This window comes from Neolamprologus multifasciatus, unplaced genomic scaffold, assembly GCF_963576455.1.
Source record: "Neolamprologus multifasciatus unplaced genomic scaffold, fNeoMul1.2 chr03_unloc_1, whole genome shotgun sequence".
NCBI classification, from domain to species: domain Eukaryota; kingdom Metazoa; phylum Chordata; class Actinopteri; order Cichliformes; family Cichlidae; genus Neolamprologus; species Neolamprologus multifasciatus.
The window spans coordinates 1-22255 of record NW_028181971.1 but is presented as its reverse complement, the minus strand read 5'-3'; the positions used below and the strand labels follow the sequence as shown (position 1 = coordinate 22255).

The following is a 22255-nucleotide window of genomic DNA, read 5'->3' as shown; positions in this document are numbered from 1 at the left end:
GTACATGTACAACAACTACTGTTACATCTATTCTGTTCACAGTCATCTCCATGCTGCTCTTTGGAGACCAGTGGATTGTCTGTAGGGCTGAGAACAAAGTGGTGGGTCATTCATAAAGTATTCTGTTCCAGCTGCTGGAGGACAACATCGTCACTTTTGTGAAGAACGAGCTGAAGAAGATCCAGAAGGTTCTGAGTCAAGGTTACTCAGAATGCTTAGAGAGTCAGAGAAGCAGCAGCAGAGAGGCATTTGTGAAGATCACAGTGGACTTCCTGAGGAGAATGAAGCAGGAGGAGCTGGCTGACCGTCTGCAGAGCAGTAAGAGGATTTCTGTAAAGATTTAAGTTGCTGGATAAATGAACATTTTCCAGAGATGGAAGATGGAGCAACATGTTTTAAAGATTAGTTCTTTTTGGAATTGAGTGTTTATTTTTCTTCTCATTCAGAACTTCAAGCTGCAGTTTGTCATCGTAACCTTAAATCTGCACTGAAGAAGAAGTTCCAGTGTGTGTTTGAGGGGATCGCTAAAGCAGGAAACCCAACCCTTCTGAATCAGATCTACACAGAGCTCTACATCACAGAGGGAGGGACTGCAGAGGTCAATGATGAACATGAGGTCAGACAGATTGAAACAGCATCCAGGAAACCACACAGACCAGAAACAACAATCAGACAAGAAGACATCTTTAAAGCCTCACCTGGAAGAGACGAACCAATCAGAACAGTGCTGACAAAGGGAGTGGCTGGCATTGGGAAAACAGTCTTAACACAGAAATACACCCTGGACTGGGCTGAAGACAAAGCCAACCAGGACATCCAGTTCATATTTCCATTCACTTTCAGAGAGCTGAATGTGCTGAAAGAGGAAAAGTTCAGCTTGGTGGGACTTGTTCATCACTTCTTTACTGAAACCAAAGAAGCAGGAATCTGCAGCTTTGAAGACTTCCAGGTTGTGTTCATCTTTGATGGTCTGGATGAGTGTCGACTTCCTCTGGACTTCCACAAAACTACAATCCTAACTGACCCTAGAAAGTCCACCTCAGTGGATGTGCTGCTGATAAACCTCATCAGGGGGAAACTGCTTCCCTCTGCTCGCCTCTGGATAACCACACGACCTGCAGCAGCCAATCAGATCCCTCCTGACTGTGTTGGCATGATGACAGAGGTCAGAGGGTTCACTGACCCACAGAAGGAGGAGTACTTCAGGAAGAGATTCAGACATGAGGAGCAGGCCAGCAGGATCATCTCCCACATCAAGAAAGCTCGAAGCCTCCACATCATGTGCCACATCCCAGTCTTCTGCTGGATCACTGCTACAGTTCTGGAGGATGTGCTGGAAACCAGAGAGAGAGGACAGCTGCCCAAGACCCTGACTGAGATGTACATCCACTTCCTGGTGGTTCAGGCCAAAGTGAAGAAGGTCAAGTATGATGGAGGAGCTGAGACAGATCCACACTGGAGTCCAGAGAGCAGGAAGATGATGGAGTCTCTGGGAAAACTGGCTTTTGATCAGCTGCAGAAAGGAAACCTGATCTTCAATGAATCAGACCTGACAGAGTGTGGCATCGATATCAGAGCAGCCTCAGTGTACTCAGGAGTGTTCACACAGATCTTTAAAGAGGAGAGCGGACTGTACCAGGACAAGGTGTTCTGCTTCATCCATCTGAGTGTTCAGGAGTTTCTGGCTGCTCTCCATGTCCATCTGACCTTCATCAACTCTGGACTCAATCTGCTGGAAGAACAAAAAACAACCTCTACATGGTCTAAACTATTTAACAAACTAAAACTTCAATCTCTCCACCAGAGTACTGTGAACAAGGCCTTAGAGAGTCCAAATGGACACCTGGACTTGTTCCTCCGCTTCCTCCTGGGTCTTTCACTGCAGACCACTCAGACTCTCCTACGAGGTCTGCTGACACAGACAGGAAGTACCTCACAGACCAATAAGAAAACAATCCAGTACATCAAGAAGAAGCTCAGTGAGAATCTGTCTGCAGAGAAAAGCATCAATCTGTTCCACTGTCTGAATGAACTGAATGATCGTTCTCTAGTGGAGGAGATCCAACAGTCCCTGAGATCAGGAAGTCTCTCCACAGATGAACTGTCTCCTGCTCAGTGGTCAGCTCTGGTCTTCATCTTACTGTCATCAGAAAAAGATCTGGATGTGTTTGACCTGCAGAAATACTCTGCTTCAGAGGAGGCTCTTCTGAGGCTGCTGCCAGTGGTCAAAGCCTCCAACAAAGCTCTGTGAGTACATTTGTACTCATGTCTTTACTTTTAACATCCAACTGTGTCAGTAATTTATTTCCCCAGGCTTAATGTCTTTGTATGAATTTGTATCCTAAAGTTTTGGGATTTCTCCAATACAAATGTAACCTCTTTGATGCCTCCAGAACTCGGTGTACTCGAGACGCTGAATTCACCATAAACTCTGATCATCACTGCTGCTGTTATGTTATCAGTCTTTGTTTAAAAACTTAGGCTGCATGTGCCTAATGTTGTGATACTTTATATTCACATGCATGCTCCTAGATACATTTCTACTGCAGGTCTATTTTTAGTCACAAATGTTGGTGAAACACTTGCTTTTACATGCATGGTGGGTCCTGCATTAAAGAAAGCATTTGAATTACTCAGTGAATCATGGCAGCCAGAGAAACATCCTTAGTTCCACTTTAAATTAAACTCTGCTTCGGTCTTCCACAGTGTGTTTGTTGTTTCTTTGTTGTTGTTGGCCTGCTCTCTCCTCTCACTCCAATCTGGTTGCAGCAGATGTTTGTCCCTCCCTGAACCTGCAGACTTGGGTGCAGCACCTCAGTTCATCTTCAGTCTGAAACCAGCTGTTTTAGCTATATCCCCTCAAGCACACCTTCCCTGGTTATCTCTGCTGTGGTTGCTATAAAATGTAATCTTGATTTAAAAAACAAAGAACAAAAAAAAGTAAACTAAAGTCAGAGTTGATGCCATTTATTGGCAGCATGGTGCCTGTTTGTCAGTCTTTGATGATAAACTGCTGCACAGTCTAAAGCAAACCTTCTGACTTTATTGACTTTATGCATGTATATATTCTTCCTGTTCACCTTGGACACACAACAGCTCTCTGTTTGTTGTGACTGGATCTAGAAGACAATTCAGATCAGCCAACATATCCTAATCTAGGTGATTTTAAGGTGGTATCTGGGAGGAAAAGTTAAAAATCAGCTTGGATGGCCTGTACTGTATGATGGCCTTCGTTGCACCACATTGATACCCATGCAGGGTGGTTCACTCCTTTGGCAAGAAGACTGAGGAGTGAGCCACCCTTGGTCAAAGCTTGGTCATTCAAGCTCACTGTTTTCCCCTTGTTGGTTGATGACAGTATTTTTTTTTTTACCTGACTTACAGTCATCATTGTCTTCAAATTAACTCACACAACGCTGACTGCTGTAGCTTACCTGGCTGAGCAGGTGACCCATGTACTGAAAGTTAAAGTCGTGACTCCAGGGCCTGGTTTGAGTCTGCCCAAGACCATTTCCTGTGTGTTATTCTCCTCACTTCTCCCTCCTTTCCTGTCTTCTCTGTCCTATACAGTGAAGACAAAAGGCCTCAAGTTCTGAAAACTCTTCCCCCTTCATCACCTTCCAAATCATTTCTCTCATCTAAAATCACCAGTATTCTCTGAGTAGAGAATCTTTTCACAATCTTGAATGATAAGGATCCAAGTGGGTGAAGTTATTTATTTGATGTGTTCCTATTTGCAGCTGGGATAGATTGTGAAAAACTCTCGGCTGCCAAAATTACATCCAGTGTAGAAGAAAAACATTGAGTGAAGTGTTTGTTTCATCATCCTTCACAACTCATCAACCAGGTGTCACAAACTGCAGCAGAACAGTACAAAGCATGTCATACTGGATGGCTGCAACAACCAGAGTTTTACCTACCTTTGGTATTTCTTGAGCGTAATATTTACTGAACAGAGTCGTCTGCTGTAATCTTTTCAGATTCAGATTCAGAACACTGTATTCATTTTCAAGGGGCAATTAGGATACTGACCTTGCCAACCGTACATACAATACACAAACATCACATTGGGGAGACAGGTCAGGCTAGGTAGCTGGCCGGTCAGCCGCTAGAGCAGCGACCCAGAACCGAACAGCGGTTGATGAGGTTCTCCTCATCAGGAAAGATGAGGAGACAAAAGAACTCCCTCCAGACTGAGCTCCAACAGGGAGATCAGTTTGAGTACAGAAAAAAATGACCTCAGCGCAGAACACATAAAAACTCTTAATGCGCCATAGAAACACATGACAAGCAACAGGGATGGGTAAAAGGTGAGAGACAGCCGGTGTAGACAGCGCATCCGGGCCTGCAGCATTTGCGCTGGTCTCCTCGACCAACCATCTGCACCGGGAGGGGATAAGCATGCTTAGGATGGGAAGGAACAGTCTAAACACCGTCTGTTATCAGGGTGAGATTTGTTATGTTCAGCTCCAGCCTTGAAACCACAGCTGGCGCCGGTATGTTAGCCGCATGAAATGATGGTGGTTTTCTTTGGTGCGAACAACTGCATGTCAATTTCACAGCTGATCTAACAGTCCATCACTCGTCTCTCAATCTCCTGTTGGAGAGCCACGAGCTTCTCCGAGAGGTTATCAGTTTTGCTCTCAAAGAGCAAAGTCTGAGAACTCACAACCGCCATGAGCTTCTTCAAGATCTTATCCGTGCTGCGTTCAATGAGCCCATTTTGAGAAGTCATGACCCGTCCCATTGTTTCAGTCACAGCGGGCAGCCTTGTGGGGTTTTGAACAGCTGATTCCGCTTTCTTTAATATTCAATAAGCATAAAAATGTTTCATTTGACTGATTTAATTAATTTGTTTGTTTGTTTTCTTCCAGACTGAGTGGCTGTAACCTCTCAGAGAGAAGCTGTGATGCTCTGTCCTCAGTTCTCAACTCCCAGTCCTCTAGTCTGAAAGAGCTGGACCTGAGTAACAACGACCTGTGGGATTCAGGTGTGAAGCTTCTGTCTGCTGCACTGCAGAGTCCACATTGTACACTGGAAACTCTCAGGTCAGGATAAAAACTTATCATTAAATGATATTATTGTATAAACAACCAAGCTTTATAGAATTGGCAGGTGAACTTTTCTTAATCTTTGGATTGCTTAGGAGATTCTTAATTACTGTCTGATGTGTCTGATGCACAAATGCGCACTGCTGGCACGGTCTCTGCACAAAGAAAATCTGTGTTGCACACACACAAAAAAAATCAATATTCAGAGTCAGTGAGCACTGTCACAATAATCATGATTTTAAAAACTGTGATTAAAATTATTGCTGATGTTAATCAATTAATGAATTCAGCAGGTTCATGATTGCCTGCAGCATTAATCTCATATTTCCATTAAAAGTGTTGAATTTGACTGTTTGATTTCTTTATGATCTCTGGCGCCAGTTCATCTGTAGGCTGTGCTCAGTCCATCCATTTAGTGAAATGATGTTTAAAGGTCTTCTTGTTCTGTGAGCGTGCACAGATCCTGAAGCAGAAAGCCTGGGTTACAGAGAAATGATCATCACTGTGATGATGCTCATCATCTCTGACCGGGATTTCAGGTTTTGTCAAGGCAGCAAAGAAAGCCTGGCTATGTTGGACTGGGTGTGGAAGCAACTCCCAGTTTGAGTTTAGGAGACAGACACCCTCTCTACTTTGAAGATCAGCTTCAAACTTTCCTTTTTGATAAAGCTTATAGTTAGAGCTGGATCAGGTGACCCTGAACCATCCCTTAGTTATGCTGCCATAGAGATGGATAACAGACGGATTGTTGTTTTGTGGTTCTGCAGTCTGTCAGGCTGTCTGATCACAGAGGAAGGCTGTACTTCTCTGGCCTCAGCTCTGAGCTCCAACCCCTCCCATCTGAGAGAGCTGGAACTGAGTTACAATCATCCAGGGCGAATGAAGCTGCTGTCGGCTGGACTGAAGGAACCAGGCTGGAGGCTGGACACTCTCAGGTATGAAGAATGTCTGATAGAGGAGGAAGAGCTGGAAATATGTCCTGTGTCTTTCACTCACTTCCTGTTTGTTTCCTGCAGATGTGACATGAACAATCACACATGCAGGAATATTTTCAGGGACAGACACACTAGTCTAGCTGGATAGTACATGGATATTTATGTAGGGGTCTCCAAGGAGTCTGTTTGCAGGAACATCTAGGTCACAGGTGTACCTGAGATAGATGCCAGTGTACCTAATAAAGTGTCAGCTAACATTTGGAAATTGAAGCTTAAATAATGACAAACTCTACATTCACAGCTGAATTCACAAAAATCTGTTCTCAAGTGCACATTTTTTCTGTTATTGTTCTCAAACAACAGAATGAGAATAAAATATTGATTCTAACAGAGTTTTCACCATTGTCACACAAATACTTAGCAGAGCAAAGTGGCCTACTTAGCAATAGCTGCTCAAGTTCTATAAAGCAAGGGAAAACAGTATTAGCATTAGCTGCTAATGGCAGCTTACTTAGCTATAAACCCTTCACATCTTTATAATGCAAGGGAAAGGAGTCACTCCTGGAAGCCTATTTAGCATTAACGTCTCACATCATTATAACACAAGAGAAAAGGGTATTAGCGTTAGCTACTAATGCTTATTCACCTCAAATTAGCTTTAGCTGCTAATAATAGCCTACTTAGCATTAACTCCTCACTAATATAATGCTAATTCACATCAAATTAGCATTAGCTGCTCATATTGTTATAAGGAAAGAGAAAACGGTATTAGAATTAGCTGCTAATAATTATTCACCCCTAATTAGAATAAGCCGCTAAAAGCAGCCTACTTAGCTTTAACTCCTCACATCGTTGTTACCCAACGGAAAACAGTATTAGCATTAGCTGCTAATGGCAGCTTACTTAGCTATAAACCCTTCACATCTTTATAATGCAAGGGAAAGGAGTCACTCCTGGAAGCCTATTTAGCATTAACGTCTCACATCATTATAACACAAGAGAAAAGGGTATTAGCGTTAGCTACTAATGCTTATTCACCTCAAATTAGCTTTAGCTGCTAATAATAGCCTACTTAGCATTAACTCCTCACTAATATAATGCTAATTCACATCAAATTAGCATTAGCTGCTCATATTGTTATAAGGAAAGAGAAAACGGTATTAGAATTAGCTGCTAATAATTATTCACCCCTAATTAGAATAAGCCGCTAAAAGCAGCCTACTTAGCTTTAACTCCTCACATCGTTGTTACCCAACGGAAAAGAGTATTAGTATTAGTTACTATCATTTTTAATAGGTACGAGAAAACAGTGTTAGCATTATTGAATAATGCTAATTCACACTAAATTAGCATTAGCTATTTACAACAGTGTACTTAGAATTAGCCGCTCACATTGTTAAAAAGTAAGGGAAAACAGTATTAACATTAGCACATAATGCTAATTCACGTCAAAGTAGCATTAGTTAATAATGGCAGCCTATTTAGCATTAACTGCTCACTAATATAATGCTAATTCACATCAAATTAGCATTAGCTGCTCAAATTGTTAAAAGGGAAGGGAAAACAATATTAGCATTAGCTGCTAATAATTATTCACCTAATTAGAGTTAGCCCCTAATGGCAGCCTACTTAGCATTAACTCCTGACATCGTTATAATGCAGGGGAAAGGGGTTACCATTATCGGATAATGCTAATTCACATCAAATTAGTAATAGTTAATCATGGTAGACTTCGTATCATTAGCTTCTGTCATTCTTACAAAGCAAAGGAAAACAATATGAGCATTAGCTGCTAATGCTTTTTCATCTAAAATTAGAATTAGCCACTCATGGTGTCCTATTTAGCATTAACTCTTCACATCGCAGGGGAAAAGTTAAAATTGAATGAAAAAAAGTGTTCACATTACCTACTCATATTGTTAAAAAGTAAGAAAAAATATTGTTGGCATTAACGGATAATGCTAATTCACCTCAAATTAGTATTAGCCAATAACGGTAACCTACTTAGTGTGGCAGCACGAGGTGAGAATAAAGTAAATACTCTTCACAGTTTTGAAAGACAACGCCACTCTGGGAATTTCACCCAGAGAATACTGGAAGTAACACTAATCACCAAGAAGGCAGTTAGGTTTGTTATACTCAGTACAGAGAGGAGGTTCAATGATAAGACAAATTGACAATTTATTAATAATTATTTAAAACACCGTATAAAAGCACAGTCATAAAAATCCATGTACAAATATGCTTAAAAATGTATTCAGAGCTGAGGCTTACCAGTGGAGGGGCAGGGATGCCACGCACAAACTCAAAAAAAAAGAAAACACACCAAGACACTAGTGCAACACAAAATCACACACTCACACTAATAAGCTAAACAAGGCAGGTGTGTACACTCAAAGGATCCCACCACCAAGGCACCCTAGTCTCCTCCACGTTGGCACTCCGCATCTGAATAAAAGAAACAAAGAAAATTTTAATATATTACAACAAAACTAATGTAGCGCTGGGGGATAACCCAACTGCAGGACCACACTGGTGATCTGCAGCTATAAAAAGGGCCTCCCACCAGTGGCGTAACAAAAATCCAAACTACAAATCAAAACAGAAAAACATAGAATCTGGATAAAACTTTAAAATCTGGAGCAAACGGAATCGCCGTATTGCTCCAACGAACCGTCTGCCCGACTATAAATTAATCATACGGTCAGTCAATATGTACGCCAGCTGACTCCCATAACCGGCATGCATATGGCCGCTGTCCACGCCGACGTCCACTTTAAAAAGCTGGCAGCAGCAGGAAAAGAAACTTCGCAACGGGAACAGACGGTAAAAGCCAAGCAAAGCAAAGCAGCAGCTCCTCAGTTAGCGTGGCGTTGCGTAAAACTAAGGCCCACACTTCCGAGTAAACCCGCATCATGAAACATGGGCAGGGGCTCATAGGAGGCTTCCACAGCTATGACCAGCCTTCAAAATGATCTCTGCAACACCAAGGGGAAGTCAGGTGACCAAAAAGGAGATCACAGGTAAGCGATCCAGGAATGCTCAAATGGCCACTATTTATACTAGCGCCCCCTAATGCGCCAGGCTGAAAGTGGGTTGAACCAAGGAATAACATTCCTCCTGCCACATTAGCTGGTCACATTAGCATTAGATGCCAATTCCTATTCACCTAAAATTAGCATTATCCACTAATAGCCAAGAGCGTCTGGCTGCAGCCACTGGAGAGCGCCATATTGCAACCTCCACACTCACCGGAAACATGTGACCTCCACACTAACCGGAAACATGTAACTTCAGTTAAATTGACTTTGACAGCTAAAACGAAATTATGTTTTTTTTTATTATTCATGCTTCTGATAAATAAAATTGGTTCCAAGTGTTTTTTTAACACTCTGGTTTTATTAAAAAAAAATCACCATCCCTTCAGCTTGTTCGTGGCACAAGTGTCCAGGTGTTATGTTTTTGTTTCTTTGCTACTTTTTCTGCATAAAGGTTTTTTCAGAAATATAAACTAGTCATTACTTTTTACAGTTTTAATCCTTCAAACACCTTTTTCTAGTACAATGTACGTGTTTGAAGACAACCTCAAAACTCACCATTTCATATATCAGCAGTGCTACTGGAAATTATTGTACAGTGGTCCCTCACTATATATGCGGTTCACCTTTTGCGGACTGTTTCGCTGATTTTTTTTTTTTAAATTTTTATTTTTAATTGTACATTGTGTTGTGCGTTCTGATTGCTGTAGACCAACCTAGTACAGTGTCTCCTGTACAGCAGCGGTCCGTTGAGTCGGTTTCCCTGGGTCTTTTCCCGTGTTGTGGTCGTGTGTCTTATTTTGAAAGAACTATTTACGCGTTACGATAGCGACCAGAGAGCATCAAGAAGCAGAGAGGAGGACATTACTCGCAATGTTGTTGGCGTATTTCAGGAGGACGCTGCTCATAAAGTTACACAATTACACAACCGAATTCGCATTTATTATTATATTTTCAAAATACCACCGTTTTTGTCTTTGTTTGTATCATTTTATTTTGTCGTATTTATCTGCAACACCTTAAAGGCCGGTCCATGAAAACATATTGTCTGACATTAAACTGGTACGTGGTGCAAAAAAGGTTGCGGACCACTGCTGTACACTACAGAATGCGTTTAGCTTGTCGAATTTATAAATCTGCCCACGAAACGTTTTGCACGGTTTCGTTTTATAATACTGGACTTATGTTTCTATGATGGGTTGAACTTTTCTCTTTTGTTTAAACACTCGTAAAGTGTGAAAATGTTCATGCATATCTGAGGAAAGTGTATAAAGCATGTAGTGAGAGGTTTTACAGTCTTAAAACATTTTTAATAATTGTAAAAAAATAAAGTTGCGTACTTTGCATAGTGAATGTAACTCCCGCGATAAACGAGGGACTGCTGTATTATTAATAGTAGAGTCTGGGACATCTAATTGATTAACACCCACATTGATTATCATGCACTATTTTTGTTCAAGGAAAGCAAAAACTATAAAACTCTCTCTCAGCTTGTTCGTTGCCAAAAATGGCCACTTTTGTGTATGTTCAAAAAATGCTGTAAAATGTGTATTTATTAAAACATTTATCTACTTTTACCAACTTGACTCTTTAAATTAGCTTCAGTCCTTTTAATCAAAACCAAAATCTTATCTATATTCTTTTTTTACTCTTTAAATGCCAGTTAGGTTATATATAGTACCAGTAACGTTTCAGATTAAAAGGTGATAAAGTCCTAATGGTTTCATAAATCTTCCTATTTATTTTTTTTCATATAAGCATCGGGGACAAGGCTGTCTTGCAATTGTCGAGGTTCACTAGTGTGCACCCTATTTCTTCCAGAATCACTCTTCATTTGTAGGTTTTAGTGGACTCCTACTACTGTGAAGTGATTTTCATCGGACAAAGGCTTGTATTCCAAGATCTGTGAGATTGTAGAAATGAGCAGTAATTCCCTTCTTGCCATCTTTACAGAAAAACAAGTGATGTGGAAGCTGTTAGTCTTACTTACAGTCGCAGCACTTTCTGTACTAACAGTATGTGTTGCTGCAGCTTTGAATCTTTTATTAATATATGTTTTGTTAGTATTTTGGCTATGGTGTCTTGTTATGAAATGTACAAGAGTAAAAGTGTTAGCATGCTGTCAAAGCTAAGTTTGACTGGGAAACTCAAAGCTCAATAGTCTGTATCAACAAGAATTCACTGCAGCCTGTGTAATATTTGATGCGTCATAATTTATTCCAGTCTAATTTGCAAATACATGTTTGCGTTGCAATGTCATGCACAAACACACGCAACTATTAGATCCTTAAGATCAAACCTGTGTCATTCTTTTGATCCACTGCAGTGTAGTAGTCACAAAAAAAGAAGTGCAGATCAGAGGGTTAATTTGTAAAATGTCTAAAATATTATTAATTACAGGATAATACATAAATGTTAATATCAACAATAAGCTTTTTACTCTGAAGTTACAGGTATAAACAATGCTGTTACATTCACACTAAAAATTTTTACTATAAGTATGGACATAAAACAAGCTTATTATAAAATGTTGTTCACTTAATTGGAATTCTGTACACTGAAGAAAAAAAAACCCCAACAACACATAAAAAACACAAACAAACAGCCAGTGCCTTCATCTGTCCATTAAGTGTCAGACATCACATTGACCTGTAGTCTCTGCTCGTCAGCACATTTAAAAAGAGCTCCATGTCCTCTGCAAACTGAAAAAGAAAGAAGAAGAAGTCCCTCTACACAAAAACACTGCAGATGACAGGCCAGGCAAACATCTATTAACCTGTTTGAATGCCTCCTCATCATGTGAGCCTTTAAGTTTTTTTGTAAGAAGAGTAAGACCACGGTGAGGGCGTTTCATTTTCATGGACTTTCCACAAGCCGCAGTTTCATTTAGCACAGAGGGTAGAGCACATGAATGTTCTACCCAAGATTCAGAAAATGGTTTATATGCTGGAGACAAGACATCGAGAGGGAGGCGGGGCTCCACAGAGTGTTCAGTGGGGGGCAGTCCTGAATGCTGACATGACAATAATTGCTGTGCCATATCCCCATGCTGTATGACTGTCATGTTGCAGACAGGACAGTGAAAGTGTACTGGGATATCATTTTGTCTATAAGAGAGAAAAAAAAGAAAAACAACAACATGTAGTTCAAATGCAGTTGTATAGAATGCAATCAGTTTATCTAACAATCAGATTGTACATATTAACAAAAATATCCAAGCCGTCCTCAATAATGAAAGCAAAATGGTGTGGATCACAAGAGCTGTCAGGAAATGTGGTAAACTGTTAATGAAAACATTTTTTTCTCTTGCTGATGAATGAACTGAACTGTACAATGTGAAAAGTCAACAGAGAGACTGCAGAGGTGCTGAAAAGAAGGGCAAATTTATAACTTTAACTATGAGGTATATTTAATACTAACATACCTTTGAAAGGCAAAGCATTTTTAATGTGTCCATTTATTTGCTCCTCAGTCTTTGCCCTGACAGTAGGGCTGATAGTGGGGCACAGAGGGCAGTGAAACAGCCAACACGTGGTGCATTCCTGCCATTCTGGCTTGGAGGCAGAATTCCAATTTGATATTTGCATCTAAAACAAAGAGAAAAACGGATAAACACCATATACACATTTAAGTTCAGGTTTTAGCAGAAATAACACGTTACAGTTAGCATGTAGGAAATTTGGGGAGAAAATTCTTTACAAAAACATAATTTACAAGACACTTTTATTTGTGACATGTGTATCTATTGACATATAAAAGGCAATTGAACAAAGGCTAACTAAAATCTGGGCAATAAAAAAGCAGAACAGAATGGAATAGGGAATATTAGTATTTATAAATGTATAAATCTCTTTGTGACAAACTTTACAATGTTGATGCAGGTGGAATGAGAGACATGAATAAAGCACAATATGCAGCAGTAAATGGAACAATGTGCATTGATATCAGACAGTGAAAAGCAGTGAAGTGAATTTGTTCAATAACAAGCAAAAATCAAATACGTTTGAAAGGGACCACTAAATGCTAGTCAGAGGTGTTAAAAGTGCACACATTCCTTACTTAAGTTTAGATACCTCGGGGGTATGACGTTTGTTGTAACGCTAACAAAGTGCCAACATCAGTGTAAGCAAAGTAGATGATTCCTAGAATTATATAATTATTAACAGCAAATTTATACATGAAAGACTCTGTACCAACCTTTACGACCGATTTTTTCTTATTTTATTTTTTTTTTTAATAATTTGCACACAATTACAATCGCTCATTGGGAGACGACATTGGTGCAACAACATCTTGAAATGTTAAGTAAGAAAACCAAAGAAATAGGAGAAGTCTGACAGAAAAACAAAAAACATAAATCTGCGTGAAGGCCATTCTTATGACATTTAACAATAACCTTTCCGTGGACACTTTAACATACATCTGGCTTACTTGGTACACCAAACGAAACACATTCATTAAAAGGATAGAAACTGGGTCCCATTTTCACATATCAAAGCAGCATCTTTACATGAATCCTTCAGTAATTCTAAAGATGACAAAAAAGACTTTAATTCAATCTTCAAAGCACTAAGGGAAGGTCTTTTGTTTTGCCATTTACACTTATGAATGTGGTATTTGCCCATAATTATTACCATATTGTGGAGCATGGCAAGTTCCTTAGACGGATCGCCATTATTGTATAAAACCTGTGTTAGAGTCAGTGGGGTCATCCCATCTATTCTTACACTCAACCAGTCTACCAAATCCTGCCAGAAGTCAGTCGTTACTGAGCAGGAAAAAAACAAATGATCAATACTTTCTTCATTTTGCAAAAACAATCCACATGGCTCCACCTCGAACCCAAACCTTTTTTCCTTTACGATCGATTTGCTAGCTTAATGATCCATGCAGGAACGAGACAACAAAAAAATATATATATACATGCGGGAATGTATTTCCGCCTACTGTGGAGGTCACGTGTTTCCGGGTAGTGTGGAGGTCCCAATATTGCGCTCCCCAGTGGCTGCAGCCAGACCCTTCTCCTAATGGCAGTCTACTTAGCATTAACTCCTCACTTATATAATGCTAATTCACGTCAAATTAGTATTAGCTAATAACGGTAACCTACTTAGCATTAGCTGGTTACATTGTTATAAAGCAAGAAAATATGGTATTAGCATTAGATGCCAATTCCTATTCACCTAAAATTAGCATTAGCCACTAATGGCAGTCTACTTAGCATTAACTGCTCTCTAATATAATGCAATTATAATTAGCATTATCTAATAATGTTGACCTTGGCCCACTGGAAAAGTTCAGAACTCTGTTTGCTAAAGATTTAGGAGTGTTTCTCGATAGCTCTTTCTCATTTGAGAAACAAATAAATTCTGCTTTTAAAACCAGCTGTAAGGTTTGCTTGGAAATTTTTACTCATATGAGTTTTATAGTCGATTGCATAATGATAGAGGTTCGATCCTTAGTAGTCTGTGAAGACTCTGTGTGCCTTCCAGAGTGCTCTGGAAGGCACACACACCTAAAGGTGATGAGAGAGGTCGTACCATCTCTTACTGATTTATGGTGTAGGAGGACACCTACTCTGTGTCTGGTTAAGTATAAGAGCCCTTTGTTAGGGGGACCACTGGACTCTTAGCACCAGCTTTGGGGTCACAGGGTCACATCTGGAACACACACACACACACACACACACACACACACACACACACACACCTACACCTACACTATGCACAGACTGGTACTCTTTGTTCATACCTGTGTAAGACGTCATATGTTAATGAACTTATGCATATTCATGTAACCTCAATAAAGAGCAGTGTTACGAGGGAGCAGACGAGAGCGACTGAGGTCAAGTGAAGGAACGGCGCTGTCACAGTTCTCTCCCTCATGAATTGTCTGGTTCCAGCGGTGGGTCTGTGCTAGACGACCCATCACCAGCTTTTTCCACTGGTTACCAGTACGTGGTAGAATCCACTTCCAGATCTGGTTGTTTGTCTTTAAATCTCTGAATGGATTGGCTCCATCTTATCTCTCTTTAACAAAATAATCCAAGTCGAGCCCTCAGGTCTGCAGATAAGTAGCTTCTGACCAGAACTAGACGTAAAAACAGAGGTGAGCTTTATCGATCGCTGCAGCCAAACTCTGGAACAGTCGCCCTTCACATCAGGTCGTCACCAACACTCGACATTTTTAAAACCCGGTTGGAAACACATTTGTACTCTGTAGCTTTCAATTCTGACGAGTCTTTATAGTAATTACTGTGTATGTTTCCTATTTTATCTCTACTCTGTGCAGCACTTTGGCTCAAGCTGTTTTTAAATGTGCTGATAAATAAATGTAGATTTCTTTGAATAAAACAGTGGAGCTGGGCTTTGAGCTCAGTGTGTAACAGTGTGTGTATGAGAGCCATGTAATGTCCATGTGTGCATGCTGACTGTGCTGCTCTGACCCCCCTCCTCCTTTCAGGGTGGAGCCTGCTGGAGTCCGATGGTTGACACCAGGTCTGAGGAAGTGTAAGTGTGTTTTTAATGGGATTCATGAAAACAAAGCAGCACACATTCAACCATCTTCATCATGTCAGGAGTCATCATCAAAGTGTCAATCAATGAACAGATGATGGATCAATAACTGCAGCTGGATTGTGTTTGTTCTCTCCATCAGATTCCTGTCAACTCACAATCGACACAAACACAGTGAACACAAAGCTCCAACTGTCTGACAACAGGAAGGTGACACATGTGGAGGAGGTTCAGTCATATCCTGATCATCCAGACAGATTTGATGTTCGTCCTCAGCTGCTGTGTAGAAATGGTCTGACTGGTCGCTGTTACTGGGAGGTCGAGTGGAGAGGAAACGTTTATATATCAGTGAGTTACAGAAGCATCAGAAGGAAAGGAGGCAGTTATGAGTGTATGTTTGGATGGAATGATCAGTCCTGGAGTCTGAGCTGCTCTGATGATGGTCCTCGTTATGTCTGTCACAATAACAGATCAACATCCATCTCCTCCTCCTCTTCCTCCTCCTCTGTCTCTAACAGAGCAGCAGTGTATGTGGACTGTCCTGCTGGCACTCTGTCCTTCTACAGAGTCTCCTCTGACACTCTGATCCACCTCCACACCTTCAACACCACATTCACTCAAACTCTTTATCCTGGGTTTGGAGTCTGGTCTCCTGGTTCCTCAGTGTCCCTGTGCTGAGTGGGGTGTAAAGAGTGTCTCCTGTTACAGAAACACTCTGACTGTTGAACAGATAGTTCAGTCTGTACATGTCTGTCTCTTTCACTCACAAACATGTTTTCAGATTCATGGATTCAATCAGTTGATGTTTGAAACTCTTCTAAATGATTCCTTGTAAACTTCTTCCTGTTCAGTCACAAACAAACAGGAAGTGATGTCACATGTGTTCCTGTCCACACAGCAGAATTAGTCTATTGCTGACAGTGATGTACAAACAGAGTGAGCATTTCTGAGGCCCAAAATAAACTGAGTAGTTCACTGAATGAACAATGGACTGTGAGCTCAGTTCCTTCATCATTAGTATGGATTATATATGTATATGTATTATATTAGTATCATATATATCAGGTGCTGCTGCTGCTGGTTTCAGTCATTGTGCAAATGTGCTGTTTGTAAGGTTGTAAAGCTGCAGTCAGCTGAGACTGAAGAAGTCACCTGATCAGTGAGCAAACGTTTGTGAAAACGTCCAGATGAACAGAATCAACCTTTTGGGATCAGCCAGCAATGCAGCATCATTGTTGTTCAGGTTCAGAGGTTTGCAGGAATGAACTGATGACCAGAAACAGCTGCAAAGTCCAATAAAATACCAGCTGGAGTTCAGCTGCATTTGAAGAAGTCAAAGAAAAGTAAGGATGGCAAAGGGCGATGTTTTCTTCCAAAGAACTGAAAACATGGTCGACGCCTCATTAGAAGAATAATCTGGACATTTGTGAGGAACTCTAACCAAGAAAGCAACACAAGAAAGCAACGTCAAACAGATCCAACAGACAGTTTCCATGACTGGAAGTGTTGAGTGTAAAAATGCTACATTGCATTATTGCATCCTCTCACCACAGGAGGTGCTGTTGGCACCACTGATTGCTGATCAGCTGTTCTCTGATGATCTGATTGATACTGTGAATAACGGGACTCACTGAACTCTGTGACACAGTGAAGATTACAGAGTTAACTTCAACATCTGACTGACGTCACACAGACAGAAGGATGAACCAGTGAGGCACAGAACACAGTTACTGGAGATACTGGATCAGCTCCATGTGAACCTCTGATGAGAAGCTGCTGAGCCAGAGAAACATCAGGACATGACAGGCAGCTGCACTTATCTAACAACATGTAGCAGAGCTGATCTATGTTAGAGGATCTATCACAGCAGCTGAAGCCAAAGTCCAACACTGGATAGCAGCTGAGCCTGTGCTGAGTGTAGTGTTACAGGAAAAGGGCAGAAACACTGACACTGGTAGCTCACAGTGATGCTGACTGGGGCACAGAGCTGAATGATGCAGCATCAGGACACTGTTTCAGTCTGACTGACAGAGAAACCTGTAGCTGTATCTACATGTGAGGCAGAGGCTACACAAGCAGCTTTCTATGTTCACAGTGACTGAGATCTTCAGTGGGGGTGGACATGCTCCTGTACAGACCTCTGAGGAGAACCAAGGTGCAGTCAAAGAGTCCAGTCTGTCCTCACAGATGTGAACATGTGGTTTCATCAGGTCTGCTGTCAGCTAGCAGGCTCACATCAGAATCACTGTTCCTGAAAAACACAGTCTGTGTGACATCATCAGTCAGCTGATCGTCCCAGATCTGAATGGTTTCTGTCTCTACTGAGGAAGTCAGAGAATATCACTGAGGTGTGGATCAGGTCTGAGTGAGCTGTGGAGGGACAGCTTTAAACAGTCCACAGGTCTCACGTCCTGCTCAGTCTGGTAGCAGATACTCGTATTGTTCCAGATGTGCTGACATCACCAGCAGCAGCAGCACAGCTGTGTGATACGATGAATCTCAGTTATTGATCCAACACACAGTAAATACAAAGATCAGGATTTCTGAGAGTAATCATTATGAGTCTGAACACATGATCACTGAATGTTAGTCTCCACAATAATAAGCTAACACAAGCAAACACAGCTTTCAGCTCTTATTTTGAAACTGGCTTATTTAGAGAGCTGTGATGTGAGCGTGCCTGGCTCTGAGGCACTTGGGTCAGCCTCTGTTGTTTAGAAGTGTTACAGACTGTGAATGACACAGACCTGTCAGTTTTCATGTTTGTCTGTAACACAGCTCAGGGGCTCCATGCTGAACGCATCCATCCAGTGTTATTGATCCAGTACTAATACCAGCATTGGGATCAATACTACAATACACAATCACATGTGTCCACGTGATGCAGTTTGAAGAGCAATAAGATGTCTCTGTATGAGGAGGCGGGGTCACAGGAGGTTCACAGAAACTCTGCAGCAGCATCATCAGCTCACATGGAAACTTTGATGATTCACTTCTGTGGTGTTTTTACAGAAACACGTCACAAAATTAGCTCCACCTGTTTTGTGTGTGAGCTTTGAGTTTCTTGTCTTCATTCTGGATTCTTGTGTTGCTGTTTTTACACACAGCAGATATTTCCTGGTTGCTTCCTTGATGATGTGGGGATTAGGGAAACTATTTTACTGCTATTGTTAATAATCATCATCATTACCATTGCAGTACTAACATTAATAACATAATCTACAGCATTGATATTGCATTCAGATGTTAAAACATATTGGTACCCAATTAGCCTTTATTACAGGTGCAGTTATAACCACGTTAAACTGTTGAGTTAAATCAATGATCTTAAATGCTTTTGAATGCTTGTTATAATCTTAAATGTGTATGTGCTGATTCTGAAAGGCCTAACTCTGAGTACACTCTGTGCCAAAGTAGACAGGAAGTGCAGGCTTTTGCAGAGCGTGCTTGTGAAAGGTACTTTGAGGAGCTGTTGGGAGGATGCTATTTGAATAACCAGGTTATTCATTGTTATCTTTTAGTCATTTATATCTTTTTATTAAGCTTTGAAGTAGGGGCACTCATTTGATTAAAACATTTATTCAACATATTACAGATATAGTTTCAGTTAGGTTATTATGCACATGAGAATTGGCCTCTCTTCTCATAACACAAAGTTCGTGTGAGGTCGAGGCACACACACACACACACACACACACACACACACCGTAGATAGACTCATTTATAGGTGAGAGGTTAGTCATGTTTGCTTGCAACTGCAAAATTGTCTCTGCAAAAAGAGGAACAGTTTCTTGCAGGGTGTGGGTCTGGTGTTCCAGACGAGAAGTGAAAGTCAGAAGGCTGACAGGAAGCATCTGCTGTGGAGACGGAGACAATGTTATTTTAAACTGTGTTAAAAGTCGTTGTGGTTTTGAAACCTATGTATGACCTGTATCTGATTGACGTTGAAGGGGCGTATTAAATTTAAGCCCTGATGGTATATAAAGCATCTGCTTATGCTCTGTAAGTCGGGGATCGGCGCTGTCTGCGTACGGCGGTGGTCCCCCCACGCGTGCATTAAATCATCGTTTGACTCCACCTGGCCGGATCAGTGTTGTTATTTTGAAAGTTGATTACCTCCTCTAACCCTCCTCAATATTGAACCCAACAATGACCACATGAAGCTTTCTGAAGCTTGGATTGAAAACGCTTCATTACTCAAAGCTTTCCAACACAGGCCTCTGTGCTGCCATCTGGTGGACAAACATATGAAGTGCAGCGTGAAGCTACAAATTAAACTGCTTCAGCTACGTTTATATATAACATACTATAACCTATATAACTATATGTATAGTGTATTATGTAGGTTTTAGAGCTGGGGGTAGAATTGCTGATGGCCTGGTTGTTATTTATGTTCCCCATGGTTCACCAGCTCTCACACAACATCAGCACCAATGATCCACGTCCTTATAAACCTCTGAATCAGGTCCTGAAGCTGTGACGTCCTGAGTGAAGACCTCACTGATCACAGTCTGTTCATCTTTGCGTAGATACAATATATAGCACAATATTGAATGACAGAGACACGCTGTGTGAGCTTCCACAGATACACTGACGTCAGTATCCAGAGTCCTCCTGCTGCTCCCCCCTCAGAGCCCCGTGATCAGCACCAACACATTCAGTTAGATGACAGAGTCCAGCTGCAGCTAGAATCAGCTCCCCTCTGTGAACAACAGCACAGCGTCAGTGTTTCTCACTCAGTGAAAGGAGAAAACAGCAGAAGAACACCATGTGTGCTACGTTTCCCAGGACACACTACAAACTGCACAAATACAGAGCAGCACGTGGAAGGACCTGGAGCTGCATTTAAAGAGAAAAGACAGCGTGATGTCCTGTATGGACAGGTGGAAGGAACCAAGTCCTCAGCTGAAACACTCGTGTTTGTCCACAGACAGGAAACACAGCAGGAAACTTTCTCACAGAAGTGCAGCTCATGGATAACACACTTCCTGTCAGTCAGAATGAGGCTGGAGCCAAACACAGAAAGGTGTTTTTGTCCAGATGAGCCCAGAGAAGAAACACGAGTGTTCACAGACATCAGAAGCTCAGAGAGGTGAAACATGAGGTTGGAGTCCTCGTCAGCATTCAGAAGAGCTGCTGTGAAACCCTGAGTACTCATGACAGACTCTGATGGCACAAACACATCATGATTCAAACAGAAAGACAAACATGGAGCTCCTGATCCTCCTGCATGAGAAACAAGCTGACATGAGCGCTGTGTCTGAGAGTGTCTCCCTGTCACAGTGACAATAACACAGCTGCTGCTCACAGTCATTAAACTGACCTGAGGTCAGCTGCTAGGACGTCTCTGTGCTCCTTACATATGAACCATGTGACCTCACATCAGTGCTGTGGATGACTGTAGTCATAGAAGAGTAGAGCTGTAGCAGGTGGTGTGAGGAGGAGGAGGAGGTGGTGTATTCTAGTTAACACAGTACTGAAAGACTCCAGCAGAGGGCGCTGTTAAGTCCTTATTGTAATACAGTTACTGTGTGCAGTTATACTTCATACATAATCTGCACTTATTTCCATCAGACATGCTGTCAGTAAATGATTGGTTTCTATTGATTCTACTTCCTGTTGACTAGTTTGATGACAGTGAAACAATCACAGCTGATTGTGTGATGATGTAAACTGTCACTGTTACATTCAGTGTGTGTGACATAATGTTAGTGCAGGGCTGATAACAGCCTGGTTCTGTTAGAAACACATGAACGTGTCCATAGATCAGTGTGTGTTTAACATGAGAGCTTCAGCCCTGCTGATGTGTTCAATAAAGACATGTAGGAAAACTGATGAGACTCTGAAATAACTCTTTATATTATAATGTAAACTCTGCATCAAAAGAACAACAAAGGATCCCAGACAGGTTTATGTGAACAAAGACGATTCTGATGTTTCTGTGTTTCTAACAGTTTGACATTATTAGTAAACAGACTGCAGTGAACAGGATTTATAAAGAGCTTATATATAAAGATATGACAGCTGTTTGACAAGTTTATCACTGTGTGTTTGGACCTGATCAGTCCAGCTGTTTACTTGAATTATGTTCATTTACCTGTTCTGTTATATTTATGTTCTTGTCTCTGTTGAAAAACACATTTAATGTCCCTCAGATTTTCTCCCAGATGAATAAATATAAAAAATGACACAACTGACTGCAGCTACTTTTTGTCCTTCTCTGTCAAAAACCTTCATGTGACTCATGAGAGACACGTTTCAGCTGTTTTGTGACAGATCAGAGGCCAACAAGTCATTTATAACACTTTCATCATTGTTTAGCACAAACACATTGTGACACAGCAGCGGTGGCCGCATGTGAGAGTCAGAGCGAGGAGATCAAAACTCTGTTTGACCACAGCCTCAGTTTGTTCTGCACTTCAAACACTTCCTGTGTGACTGGGTGGAGTCAGGAAGCCAGCGAGGCCTGCAAGGACTGAGACTGCAGACTGGGACGTGCTCTGTGATGGAGATCAACAGCATCACTGACTGTTTCTGTGAGGACACCATCATCCCAGCAGGGCTGTTTCCCAACAACAAGCCCTGGACCATCAGAGACCTGAAGCTGCTGCTGAATGAAAGAAGAGGATCTTCAGGTCTGGAACAAGGACGAGCTGAGAGTGTTAATAACGTTACTAATGTTCAGCTACACTTTACTAGGTCACATCTGTGACACA

The 22255-nt window shown here is 41.3% G+C and overlaps 1 protein-coding gene across 1 annotated transcript; it reads left to right on the top strand.

Moving 5' to 3' along the window:
- The first annotated feature begins 155 nt into the window (after positions 1–155).
- LOC146490496 (protein NLRC3-like) lies at positions 156–19616 on the top strand. The gene is made up of 6 exons (XM_085153138.1): positions 156–318; positions 447–2247; positions 4875–5048; positions 5819–5986; positions 15487–15533; positions 15682–19616. The coding sequence occupies exons 1-6, from the start codon at positions 282–284 to the stop codon at positions 16215–16217; spliced, it is 2763 nt and encodes a 920-aa protein (XP_085009264.1). The 5' UTR covers positions 156–281; the 3' UTR covers positions 16218–19616.
- Positions 19617–22255: the final 2639 nt, after the last annotated feature.

What these genes read in the sequence shown, in the direction of transcription:
- LOC146490496 (XM_085153138.1), top strand. Translation starts at nt 282, where the DNA reads ATGAAGCAGGAGGAGCTGGCTGACCGTCTGCAGAGCA. An exon ending in AAAGCCTCCAACAAAGCTCT is followed by an intron (nt 2,248 to 4,874) that starts GTGAGTACATTT and finishes GTTTTCTTCCAG; the next exon opens with ACTGAGTGGCTGTAACCTCT. An exon ending in TGTACACTGGAAACTCTCAG is followed by an intron (nt 5,049 to 5,818) that starts GTCAGGATAAAA and finishes GTGGTTCTGCAG; the next exon opens with TCTGTCAGGCTGTCTGATCA.